This window comes from Dermacentor variabilis, chromosome 2 (assembly GCF_050947875.1).
Source record: "Dermacentor variabilis isolate Ectoservices chromosome 2, ASM5094787v1, whole genome shotgun sequence".
NCBI lineage: Eukaryota > Metazoa > Arthropoda > Arachnida > Ixodida > Ixodidae > Dermacentor > Dermacentor variabilis.
This window is the reverse complement of record NC_134569.1, coordinates 223095040-223109263: the sequence shown is the minus strand read 5'-3', so window position 1 is coordinate 223109263 and position 14224 is coordinate 223095040. Positions and strand designations below refer to the sequence as shown.

General features: G+C 46.0%; 1 protein-coding gene across 1 annotated transcript in view; it reads right to left on the bottom strand.

Moving 5' to 3' along the window:
• Nucleotides 1-14224, bottom strand: part of LOC142570702 (2-Hydroxyacid oxidase 1-like) — a 147675-nt gene that overhangs the window by 93029 nt on the left and 40422 nt on the right. Inside the window, exon 5 of the mRNA XM_075679050.1 lies at nucleotides 2188-2336. Within this exon, the coding sequence (XP_075535165.1) occupies nucleotides 2188-2336 (149 nt within the window). The remainder of the gene's footprint in view (nucleotides 1-2187; nucleotides 2337-14224) is intronic.

Below are 14224 nucleotides of genomic sequence, written 5' to 3'. Positions count from 1 at the left end.
GCCCTGTTGTGCTGCTGGGAGAACACTTACACAGGCCACTTAGTCTCGGGGGTCTGAAGCATGATGGACTCTTATTATTTGCCTGATGTTCACTGAAACACCTGGCACATCCCAAATTGTCGACTTCTGTCTTGTGTAGAAATTCACATGTTTCCGTGAAACATGCTTAAATCTTCTAAAAGAAAATGAGTTCTCTCAGCATTTTCTAATGGCTCTCTTCAGAGATCTGCCGACTGCTCTTGAGTTCATATCACGCCCTGAGTAAGTAATGCTCCTGCAAGGTGGACAGCTGCGTCATATATCAAAACAAAGCTGTAGACGTAGCCGATGCCTTGATAAATAAATAGCTACAAAAGTTGAAATTCTGACAGCAACCTCCCTCAGAGAAATTATATCATAGTTTAAATATTAGGAACTTCTCGAGGCATATGTATTGTACATGTTTTTTCTGGGCGGGCTTGTTCTGCATGCACCATTCGCCAAGCAATAAATTGGTAAGTGAATGAAGTGCTGGATATTTGGAATCGCCGCATCGTATCTACCTGCCCTCCACGATGCCGCCAAACTGCGTAAAGAGAGACGTCATCCGACCCTTATGCATTATTTTCGCTGGTTCAACAGATTTGTCGCCACCTTTTCTGACAAACATGATGTATCGTTCTTTCATATTTCTTTTTAAGCAGTAAAATGAAGTGGAACTTTACTTTCGCTTTTTGATCATGAAAATATATTATTCAGGAAAGCCTCCTCAAAATCTAAAAATGTAGACTGTATTTAGGTTGTCTACAGGCTGTACGCCGACTCTACACAGTATTGGTAAACAAAGGGCAGTGGCCACCTGAGCACACTGTTGCATTAACAACAATATAATGATACTTCATTATAGAGCTGGATAACTCCATTCAACATATGCGCTGACTAAGGAGCAGTTTTGGGCTGAAGTATTCACACGATATTTAATTTTATTCATTTACTCTGATGGCCAAAGCATTGCCGAAATGAGTAGGGGATACAAAAAAAAATTGATTTCACCCGAAATGCAAAGCACTTATAGCGACAGCAAGGCAATAGACAACCTGACTAAGTGTTTTAGTTTTAATGGCCATATAAGTTTCTGGAAACATCCACTTCGTAATTAAATTACAAGGCCTGATGTGACATGCCCACAGGAAAACATAAGCAGACATCAGTCAGTGACCACAGAGGCTAGCTGTTATAACGCTGGCGTAATGAAAGGTGGCAGCAGCGAGGAGCGAACGCTTCGCGCTGCCTCTCGCATCAGCGCATCTCCGAAAGTTGAGGTTACGTAACCTTCCACAATAGGCAAGCGAAACACTGCGCACACAAAGCCACCAGTCGTCTCGGCTTGCCTAATATTTGCACCGGCCTGATATTGTCTACAACATAAAGCGCGCGGGGCCGCACTCAGCCGTTCCATGCGCAGCCGTGGTCGGGCAAGAAGGGGAGATGCGCAACCACCTGTACCGCTCAGCGAGCGCTTGATCTCGTTGCCTCCCCCCCTCCCCCCCTTGCACCCACAACGCTGGGCGAGCAGGAAGATGGCACGCATCAAGCTACCATCCTTTTCGGTGTACTCTCGCGCGCTTTTCCTCAAACCTATGGCATTGGCCTACGTGGGGCGACACGATCTGAAATCAATTGGACTTTGCACAGAACCTCACAGCGATGACGAGGCGGAAATTTGCCTGCAGTGTCCTTGTAATTGCTACGGCAATAAAACAACAAAATGGACATGACAGAACAGACTAAGAAGCCAAACGACATTATAAAAAGTAATCAAGAACTGTAGTCCTGAAAGCATTAGCATCGGTTGTGGGAACGACATGGTCTGGGAGTTGGTTCCAGTCTGTGCTTGTTTTGGGGGACAATATGGATTTTGGAATAAGGCCAGTGTTGAATAATGTCTATATTTAAGTGGCACATCAAGATTTGCGTTCTAACGAGATGTTTACCTTAGGTTCAAAGCGCTGTTCCATGTGAGTAATACGCAAAATAGCCGAGTTACATATCGAAAGATAAAAAAACGAGACCGTTCTCTTAAGGTAACAAACTTTCGCATATGTCTCTCTACGGTTCGGAGTTAGTAGCTTTGTTGCAATCTAAATTCATGGTCACACCGACATTCAGGTACAGGATGGAGGACATGTTATTTCTCCATACTCTTACCGTATTCCCCTCGCCTCCCAGTCATCGGCCTCGGTCTCCACACTGCCGATTACCGGGGAGTCTGCTGTTAAGACGATGGCACCGAATTCCAGCTGCTCGGCGCGCTCCACTTGGGAACGTGTGATAGCACGATTCTGGTAGAGGTATACCTGCATGTAGTGCTTCTCTAGGTCAAAGTTGAGCACAGAATTTTATGACGGCAGAAATCTTAACTTACTGAGTGTAATTACGTGTCATTTGTGTTGTGGACATCCTAGCGATGCGGTATACAGTGCCGCACAGTGATTAAAGTCAGGTGATTGTCATACTTTAAAAGACTAGCGTTTGTTCCATGTGTAAGACCAGTTTCTGAATTTCTTTACGAAATTATGGATAATACAGCAGTTCAGCTTACATCTAAAATTCACCTGAGCCTCTTACACTGACAAAGGCTAAATAATTCATAGAATATAGGTGACGACCCATTCATATAGAAGCTTCATTTGCCAAAGCCTGTTTATATAATTAAGACAAATACAAACGCAACCTCAGCAGCTTACAAAGGAGGTAGATAACCCTTGCTTCTGAAAGGAGAAGATAACCCTTGGTTTCGAAACATGTCCATGCACAATATTGCCCTGAAGTTGCGCCGTACGGGCCTTCCGTCGCGTATCAAATGATGCTGCGCTAGTGCAATAACTGTTACCAGCTTTTGAGGACAGCGGCTTCTTCTTCCACTGCCACTGTCAACGAGTGCAATTTTTTATGGCCAATCATCATTTGCCGAATACCAGGGGGATTGCCGTAGTTTGTTTTTGTGTGCGTAGGTTCATGTCTCGCCTCCTTAAAAGCATATTTCACGAGTAAAAAGACAGCGCGTGTACAAGGTATAAGATGGAACGAGTATCTGCCAGCACAAAAGCCCGAAGCTTGAACAATTAGTCCACGGACGCATGCGTTTTTATTTTGTGCTAACGCCAACTTGTGCTTTCAGACGAGGGACGAGTGCGTCATGTACCACACATTAAAGTATCTTATGAAAGCGCACGTGTCCCAGCTTTCCCCCGTAATCCATCGCCTCTGGAATCGGTCCACGTCCTAAGGGAACAAGTTATAACGCTTCTTCGCCAGACCACGACAAATCAGTGGTCAAGCCTTTGCAGTCGTACTCTGTCATCGGCTTGCCGTTGTCGTCACCCCCACGTTCCCGTCACGCACTATTGCCTGCCTTACACAAAGACCACCGTCCATCTGGTGGCGCTGTTAAAAACTGCAAAGGGTGCTGGCAAGCCAGCTACCTTCAGTATTATTCGCATATAAATGGATTCGCACAGCACTAGCTTGATATCTGCATTACCTGTTTCTTTGATACCGTTTCATAAAAAAATGGCTGAGTTCGTTTTCTAGTAATCTATCATGGTTTGAATATAATTTGAGTTCTCTTTAAGTTTAGTTTTAATATCGTAGGCACGATTTTGATTTCAAGAAACACCCTTTGCATAACGGATGCCTATTCTTCCCACGTGCCTCCCTGCTCCCGCTCTGTGATACAAAACGGTTAGCTTACCTCATCCAAACCGAATGCTGAGGTGCTATGTAATAATCTGTGAAGAATAGGAAAATGCCATCATCGAGGTCCCGTAACAAGCCATTTGCAAACACACCACCTTTCACTGTGTTCAAGAAATCAGTTACCACTATTATTCATTCCTACGAAATTGTTCACGTTGTGATAAGGAAAAGAGGCGAAGACAACAACAATGACAGATTCAAAACTATAAAGGCATCTTGAAATTGTGTGAGAGCAATTTAACACATATGAGATTAGGTAACGGGGAATGAGTGTATAGTGAGTGGTACTATTGCTTTATGTGTGGCCCATGGTCGCCAATCATGTGCTTTACCTTACCATACATGTTAACGCATTTCATTGCGATAGATTATAATGAAGAACAGATCGCGTGTTATTGTGGCGTGTGGTAGCTTACCGGCGATGGTGTTGCGCTGCTAAACATCAGGTCACGGGGTCAAATCCCGGTACTTTGATGGGGACAAAATGCAAAAAACGTCCGTGTCCCGTGCATTGGAGGCACGCTATAAATGGCAGGCTTGTAGTCAAGAATAATTCGCAGTCCCTCATTGCGGCGTGCCTCATAAACTGTGGTTGTGGCATGTAAGACCCCAGAATCCAATCGCAGGTTATTGTATTACCTGGACTTTTACTGAGCTTTCCACGGATTTTTTCCCATTTGCTGAAGCCACAGCGCATTGCCGTTCTTTCTTTTTTTCTTTTTTTTTTGACATATGAAGAGCAACTTTCCCGTAGTGTGCTACGACTCTCATCTAGCCTCTTATTGTGGTCGCTCACCAATTTCTACACATCGAATAAGACAAGTTAAAACTATAGCATTACACTCCCAATAGTGAGTTCCGTGATTTTTTCTGTGAGAAATCGTACTGCAAGCTTACTAATGAAAAACCATGTGCACACTGGTGCTGATTTGAAAATGGTGAATGCGCTGGCTTCTAAACAGAGTGCACGTTGTTTCAGACGTCTGTCGGGCAAGAAAACACTCTTTTTTTTCATGCCATCATCGCTCACGAACATAACTCCACGTGAACGTTAAAAAACCGTTATCGAGCATCCACACAAAGGTTCACCCTTTGTGTGGATGCTCATTGTCGCGTATTTGTGTGGACGCTCACTGTCTTCGTATTCGGGATGATTCGAGGTGTACCATGGAGACAGGTCTTAATCCCAGGATGTTCTTTGAAACTTTCACAGGTCATCTTGATGCAAGCTTTCAAGGACTAGCCTTGCGACCTCGAACGTGATCCTGTAGTAATGATATATAATATCCCTACGAGGCCAACGTGACTTGCCCTGTAAGAGAAACCAGCTCGAGAAATGCAAGTGGCGTTCTGAGGTCTGCTCTAATATTTAAATATGCTGATATGACAGGTAGCATCGTTCGCGCTCTCCGCCAAATCTGGAGTTGTGAAGAACTGGTAAAATTCTTCGACCTCGTAGCTGATACACGGCAGGCACAGTCCAGTTGCAGCACTTTTCTAATCACATCCGGCCATCGAACGAACGTCTCACCGCATTCACTAGCACTTTATTTTTTTTCTTCAGCACCACCCTGCTGCTCTAAATAAGCAGCGCTTATGTTCTGCACTCATTAAAAGTCCTGCCCATTCCCGCTTTTCTTTACCTGAGTTGGAACATGCTGTCGTCTTTGTCTCTTGACCACAAGTCTATCACATTGAATTACACAGCTGAGTGCACTGTCCATGTCATCTTGTGAACTTCAGTTTAGAGGGCCCTAACCAGGCCCCAAACCAAATTTTGGTCACACGCTGGAAGTTGTTAAGTGTCCTCTAGGGAGCGTTCTGCCGCAAATATTTTTTTTTTCAAATCTGCTCCATTAATAGCCGACATAGAAATATTTCAGTTCCCCGAACCATGATTTCAGCAGGCGGGCTCCACTGCCAAGCAACACGCTCTTTCCACTCGCCCCGTGTAGATTTCGCAAGCGAAATTCCTTTCCTGCGTTGTCCCATACGAGACCTCGAGGATCGCGTGACGCATAGGTCACAGGCCCCGCCTTCATTTTTTTTTCTTCTCGCCTTTTTTTTCCCGGCGCTACGCCTTTCCGCTGACGGGGTCGCGCGCGAGCTATTGTCTCGTTCGCGCAGCGCACGATTTTGGGCGCTGTGCAGAAGGAAACATGACTAGCGGTATAATTCAGTGCTACACGAATACTTAGGCAGAACAAGGGGATCGCAGAGCATGATCATGCGCTGGAGCACGGTAGCAAATAGCATATTTTCGGTACCTACGCACATGACCACACGACTGTGGGAACAAGCTGACAAATCGGAAGTGCGTCTGTCTTGCTTCGGTGCGAAGTAAAACAAAAAAAACGTGCAGACACACCGTTTGTGCGTTTTATTATTTCTGTAAATTTCAATTCGGTCAATTCAAGCAACAGATCGTACAGATAACAGATGTTGTTTTGAATAATTCCTGAAGTCACGTGTCACCACGAGCGCCGTCCCACTGCGGACAGGAATACGTTGGCGCGGGCACACGAGTACGTCATGCTTCGGCTTGGAGCGCGGCGGCCACGAGGAGAAGGAAAAACGGCGTTCGGATTGAAATTTCATATCTTTCCGCGGTGCGTAGTGATTTAATACATTGAAGACGCGATCGTTATCTCGGAACGTATACTCTGCGCTTGTCAGTTTAAGATGACCGCACCTGGTGAGGGGCCCATTAAACGGTAGGTATTCTTGCGCAACCGAGATTCGGGCAGGGGCGGGAAGTACGTACAATAGAGACTACCACTCGCTCTTCATCGCGCTATTCTTTACTCATTGGAAGGCGACAGAAAGCGCCGAGGCTGAGGACGCGTACTCTCGGGCGAGCGAGTTTCGGGGTGGGACTGGAGGGAAGAGAGGAGTGGCTGTCACAGGTAAGCTATCGCGCAACTGAGTTGCGGGGAGGCGCGGGAATGGCGGGACCGCCACTGGCTCCTTCGCTTGCTTCTTCGTCGCGGGGAGGCACCGAGGGAAAGCACGTATGCTCTCGCGTATGGAGTGGCGGGGAGGGATGTAGAAGTCTGCTGCGCGTGAGCTATCGCGCAACCAAGTTCCGTCGGTGAGCAGGCAGTAGGCGAGCTGTCGCTCGCTGACTCATTCCTTAGTTTGCTCGTTTAGGCTATTCGCTTACATTGCCAATCATCGTCGATGGTTTCTGCATGATTATTTACTCACCTGAGAAATTGCGTTAGCTTTGGAAGATCTGCAGATATCGCATATGATAAAGATATTTGCTTCCCCTACTTTCTTGGCTACGCTATGCCTGTATAACTGCTGGCACCTTTATTGTGTTTTAACACGCTGCGCCAAGTCACTCTGTTCAAGTTACACATCAGGTGCGCTAATGTTGTATGCCACCACTACTAACCGAGTCCGAGTCCGTGCCGAGTCCTTTGCATCAGAACCTGGTATAAAATTCCCTACTTTTACCAGTCGTCAATCTGCTCTCGAGCACTTTCAAGCAGGTTGATCGTTCGCATATTACGTGTCCTCATTTTCTTTTTTCTAAAAATGTAGCGACAATCAGATGCCAAGCTGCCACAGATTTTGTAGAATTATCAGCAAAATAATTTTGGCTAGGCAATTTAAATTACACTTCAATACGCCTAGCACGGTGAACCCTCCCGACTGCAAGAATTTCACATCACCATGACATACAAGCCCGCATCAAAACACTGTGATTACGACTGCCTCTCTAGAGCTCCTACCGACCCGTCACCGAGAGCCGATCAGGACGATGACTCTTTCCTAGGGACAATAAGTGCCGATGGCTTCCCCAAACAGCAGCGAGCTGACTGGTAGCTCAGAAGCCTTGCCGACTTCTTGCAAGGGAAAACCGGCTTTGTTCCATTTGTCCTCGTTCTCGTTGCAATATAGCGTCATGGTAAAGAAAAGCTTCCCGCCAGTCCGCGCCAACTACCTTCTTGTTTGTACCTTCAGCACCGCGACCGCGGGTTCTACACATTCTTCAGAATAATCCAATGGCAGGCAATTTCCGACCAGGAGAATTATTACTGGTCACGCCTGTACGCTGACGTCATCCAATAGTTCAAGACGTGCCGAAACTGCCGCTGACACAAGACATCACCGACCAAGCCAGGAGGACTGCTAAATCCGATAGAGCCTCCTTGCCGACCGTTTCACCAGATCGGGATGGATTTGTTGTGGCCCTCTCCTACGTCAACATCCGGAAACCAGGGAATCGTCGTGGCCACCGAATAACGTAGATGATAGGAGACGCCCTTCGTGAATTTGTTAAGGTGACGGCAATCGAGGCAAAATTGTCGAATTCTCTCCGGCTAGAAGCGAAGCTTTTTCGTGCGTAACCCCGCGGGTGTCGTGACGGTGGGCGCTGCTGCCAGGCTTTTCTCTAAGGCAATACGGCAACCAATCAGCGGAAGACGCACGCCGCGCGCACCGCTGAGTTCCTCGCCCCTTGACGCACGCATACGCGGTCCAAACAGACTCAACATCACCAGAGAAGTCTTAGAAATCAAAATTTACCATAGTATTAGTAGCACGCTTACTGGTAAAAAGCTGAAAAAAATGTCCCTAATAAGACCGCCGCAAGATATGACGAAATTCCGATACAGCTAATCAAAAAGCTCGGTCCAAAGAGCAAGGCACTACTAACTAATACCACTGAACAAGTGATTTAAACGAAGAAAATTCCAGTTGGACGCGTGAAAGCAAGATGAACCTCATCTACAAAGGCAAATGTGATAAGGATAGTACGGGTACGTACAGGCCAGTTACAATAACGTCAGTGCTATATAGAAGGGCAATGCAAGCCATAAAATTAGACCAATCGAAATGGGCTGAAACAAATTATGTCATCATCATCATCATCAGCCTGGTTAAGCCCATTGCAGGGCAAAGGCCTCTCCCATACTTCTCGAACTACGCCGGTCATGTACTAATTGTGGCCATGTTGTCCCTGCAAACCTCTTAAGCTCATCCGCCCACCTAACTTTCTGCCGCCCTCTCCTACGCTTCCCTTCCCTTGGAATCCATTCCGTAACACTTAATGACCATCGGTTATCTTCCCTCCTCATTACGTGTCCTGCCCAGGCCCCATTTCTTTTTCTTGATTTCAACTAAGATATCATCAACTCGCGCTTGTCCCCTCACCAAATCGGCTCTTATTCCTTAACGTTACACCTATCATTCTTCTTTCTATAGCTCGTTGCGTCGTCCTCAATTTAAATAGAACCGTTTTTCGTAAGCCCCCAGGTTTCTGCCCCGAACGTGAGTACTGGTAAGACACAGCTGTTATACACTTTTGAGGGATAATGGCAACTTGCTGTTCATGATCTCAGATTGCCTGCCAAACGCACCCCAGCCCATTCTTATTCTTCTGATTCTTTCAGTCTCATGATCCGGATCCGCAGTCACTACCTGTCCTAAGTATTCCCTTACCACTTCTAGTGCCTCACTGCTTATCGTAAACTGCTGTTCTGTTCCGAGACTGCCAAACATTATTTTAATTTTCTGCAGATTAATTTTGAGACCCACCCTCCAGCTTTGCCTCTCCAGATCAGTGAGCATGTGTTGTAGTTGGTCCCCTGAGTTACTAAGCAAGGCAATATCATCAGCGAATCGCAAGTTACTAAGGTATTCTCCATTAACTCTTATACTCTTATCCCCAATTCTTTCCAATCCAGGTCTCTGAATACCTCGTGTAAACACGCTGTGAATAGCATTGAAGAGATCGTATCTCCCTGCCTGACGCCTTTCTTTATTGGGATTTCGTTGGTTTCTTTATGGAGCACTACGGTGGCTGTGGAGCCGCTATAGATATCTTTCAGTATTTTTTACATACAGCTCGTCTACACACTGATTCCGCAACATCTCCATGACTGCTGAGGTTTCGACTGAATCGAACGCTTTCTCGTAATCAATGGAAGCTATATATAGAGGTTGGTTTTATTCCGCACATTTTTCTATCACTTCATTGATAGTGTGAATATGTTCTATTGTTGAGTAGCCTTTAAGGAATTCTGCCTGGTCATTTGGTTGACGGAACTCTAAGGTGTTCCTGATTGCATTTGCAGTTACCTTAGTAACTACCTTGTAGGCAACGGACAGTAAGCTGATCGGTGTATAATTTTTCAAGTCTTTCTTATGGATTAGGATTATGTTAGCGTTTTTCCAAGATTCCCGTACGCTCGAAGTCAAGAGGCACTGCGTATATAGGGTGGCCAGTTTCTCTAGAGCAATCTGCCCACCATCCTTCAACAAATCTGCTGTTACCTGATCCTCCCCGGATGCCTTCCCCCTTTGCATAGCTCCCAAGTCTTTCTTTACTTCTTCCGACGTTACCTGTGGAATTTCCAATTGCTCTAGACTATTCTCTCTTCCATTATCGTCGCGGGTGCCACTGGTACTGCATAAATCTCTATAGAACTCCTCAGCCACTTGAACTATCTCATCCATATTAGTAATGATATTGCCGGCTTTGTCTCTTAACGCATACATCTGATTGTTGCCAATTCCTAGTTTCTTCTTCAGTGCTTTTAGGCTTCCTCCGTTCCTGAGAGCATGTTCAATTCTACCCATATTATACTTCCTTATGTCAGATGTCTTACGCTTGTTGGTTAACTTCGAAAGTTCTGCCAGTTCTATTGTAGCTGTAGGGTTAGAGGCTTTATACATTGGCGTTTCTTGATCAGATCTTTCGTCTCCTACGATAGCCTACTGGTATCCTGTCTAGCGGAGTTACCACCGACTTCTATTGCACACTTCTTAATGATGCCCACATGATTGTCGTTCATTGCTTCAACACTAAGGTCCTCTTCCTGAGTTAAAGCCGAATACCTGTTCTGTAGCTTGATCTGGAATTCCTATATTTTCCCTCTTACCGCGAACTCATTCATCGGCTTCTTATGTACCAGTTTCTTCCGTTGCCTCCTCAGCTCTAGGCTAGTTCGAGTTCTTACCATTCTATGGTCACTGTAGCGCACCTTGCTGAGCACGTCCACATCTTGTATGATGTCAGGGTTAGCGCAGAGTATGAAGTCTATTTCATTTCTAGCCTCGTCGTTCGGGCTCCTCCACGTCCACTTTCGTCTATCCCGCTTGCGGAAGAAGGTATTAATTATCCGCATATTATTCTGTTCCGCAAACTCTACTAATAACTCTCCCCAGCTATTACTAGTGTCTATGCCATATTTCCCCACTGCCTTGTCTTCATCCTGCTTCTTGCCTACCTTGGCATTGAAGTCGCCCATCAGTATAGTGTATTTTGTTTTGACTTTACCCATCACCGATTCTACGTCTTCATACAAGCTTTCGACTTCCTGGTCATCATGAATGGATGTAGGGGCGTAGACCTGTACAACCTTCATTTTGTACCTCTTATTAAGTTTCACAACAAGACCTGCCTCCCTCTTGTTAATGCTATAGAATTCCTGCATGTTACCAGCTATATACTTATTAATCAGGAATCCGACTCCTAGTTCTCGTCTCTCCGCTAAGCCCCGGTAGCACAGGACGTGCCCGCTTTTTAGCACTGTACATGCTTCTTTTGGTCTCCTAATTTCACTGAGCCGTATTATATCCCACTTACTGCCCTCTAATTCCTCCAATAGTACGGCTAGGCTCGCCTCACTAGATAGTGTTCTAGCGTTAAACGTTGCCAGGTTCATATTCCAATGGCGGCCTGTCCGGAGCCAGGGATTCTTAACACCCTCAGACCGCGTCGCAGGTCTGACCGCTGCCGTGGTAAGTTGCTTCGCAGCTGCTGGGGACTGAGAGAAAGGATGTAGTGTTGGAAATAGTGAATAGGTTTAGACCAGGCAGGCGTTTGGAATATATTTTTGTTCTAACTCATTTCATAGAGCTTTCAGTAACTCATAATAGACCTTTATAGATAGCGTTTCTAGATACTAAGGGCACCTACGACAACGTAGATATGTAGACTTTATGGGATATTGTCAAGCACGAAGGCATTGATGCCAATTTCGTGGAGCTGTTGAGGAAGATATATAGAGACAACGGAGTAAAAATTGTACGGGAAGGTCGAAATTGTGTGAAGTGGTGGGAATTCACCAAGAACTGAAGCAAGGATGTCCTCTATCTCTATTGTTGTTGACATTTTATGCTAAGCGCAATGGATAACCGGGAAACAGTCAATTAGGGTTTGATTTATCATACCTGCGTAATGGACGAATGGGGAAAGTGAAGGTCCCCGCACTGATGTATGCGGATGATATAGTGCTGCTAGCGGACAGCGCAACGACATAGCTAGGCCTGCAAGTTAGCAGAGAAATGGGGAATTACGACCTTTAATGAAGACACGAGTAATTACTTAGCGTCAATTCAGCAGCAAGTCGTGCCTATAGTCAAGAAATATAGATACCTCGGCGCATACATAAACGAAGGAAAGACTTCCTCAAACACCCACTATGATAACCTGAAGTAAAGGTAAGCGGAATGCAGCAATGATGAAACATAGGGCACATTGGGGTGCAATAAGCTTGAGGCGGTGCGCGACATCTGGAAAGACGCTTGAAAATGCCATTCTGTTCCTAAAATCGGATATATTGTCGTGGTTTGAAGTTAACCAAATAGCGGCTGGCTCTGGGAGCCGAGGACAGCTACCTAAATGAGGCAGTGCAAGGGCACGTGGGCTGGGCGTCGTTCGAGATCGTAGACGCGCAGAGCAAAATTAGTCTTGAAGAAAGACTCAGGGGCATGGATCAAAATAACTGGGCGGCTAAAGTACACAAATATCTGCACCTAAAAAGAGTGGACACAGAATCTAGCAGGAGGTCAACCAAGTACGGTGTAATTGAAAGTGCAAATAGAGAACCAGGAGTCATCAGAAAGGAGGTGAGAGAAACAGAGACAGTTACTTGGATACAAACAATGCAAGCGAAAAAGACCATGGATATCTAAAAGAATTATAAAAATGAAATTAGAAGGTAAAATAACGTAGGATAACGCAAATGGAAATTCCTCGCTATTTGCGGCTCTAACTGGTTGTCTAAAGAAAAAAAAAACATACCCGAGCGAATATTCGCAATGAGATGAGGCACACGTGGGATGCGGGGAAAGAAATCACAGGCCTGCGCGGCACTCGCAGCACAGTCACAGCATAAGGTGGAGCAGCGGCTACGTAGGAGCTCCATTTTCGGCACCACGCGCTACGTGGTCTTCGCGGCTAAGTCTCTTCGCACCGTTAGCACGAGAACGATCTGCATTGTCCGCCCGGCGTCGACGGCGAGGCGGGGCCTGTGCTGCGGCGTTGTGCTCTCTGCACAGCGGTCTGCTGAGCCCGATGTTGCCTGGTTGCAACCGCGCGCGTAGCTCTACGATTTCCTTCTTCAGCAGTGCTCTGCACCTTGCGAGGAGGGGCCATAACGGGCGCCGAAGAATAAACATAGGTATCTAGACTACGGGCCGCACATGTCATATCTCTTGACCCGTGACACAGTACGGTGCTGTTGTTGATGGCGGTAATAATGTTTTTGTTATGGGGTTTTATGTGCCCAAACCACTTTCTGATTATGAGGCACGCCGTAGTGGAAGTCTCCGGAAATTTCGACCCCCTGGGGTTCTTTAACGTGCACCTAAATCTAAGCACACGGGTGTTTTCGCATTTCGAACAATGGTTTATTGGCTCCCCCTTCGAAACGCGATGGTGACAAATAGTAACCTAGCCTACTTGAGTTGACCAGGTCCAGCTACATGATGCTGCATGCAACTGCTACATGTCGGGACAGCTGGCGGAGTATAACGGAACTGCAATGCAACGCATCGACGCTACGAGGCACGCACGTCAAATGGCACAATACGATGGTAATGACCATGATGATTTAGTGGCATTCCCTTTTAAGCGGGACGGTGAAACATAGCCACCTAGCCTGCTTGAACTAATCAGGTATGGCATACATGTTTTTCATTACATCAATATTTATACATCTTCATCTTTTTCATACATACATCTTTTTCTTCAAACCTTCTTTAACTCCCTTGTACCGCTGCCTTTGCATCTGCTACATGGCGTTCTACCTGGTTTATAATACGCAACTGCAATGCGAAATGTGCACGTGTCGACGTTACGTGGCGCCCATCTCACATCCGAAGTCAACTGGCACGATACGAGGCTGCTGCTGGTGCTGACGATGATTTATTGGCATCCTCTTTATTCACCCTGCAGTCAACCCTATAGCATCCCGTATAGTCACCTAGCCAGCTTCTTTCATACAGGTACACAATGTGTATACATTTTTTCCTAGCATTCTTCTATGCATCCCCTTCAACTTCTTTTTCTTCCTCAAACCTTATATAACTGTCTCGTACCACTCGCTGTGCATCTGCCATATGGCGTTCTACCTGGTGTAATAATATGCAGCTGTAATGCAAAACATGCACGTATCGACGCTACGCGGCGCGCATGTCACATCGTGTTTCTCCTCGCGAGCTAAGACGCGTTTATAGAGCATTTTCC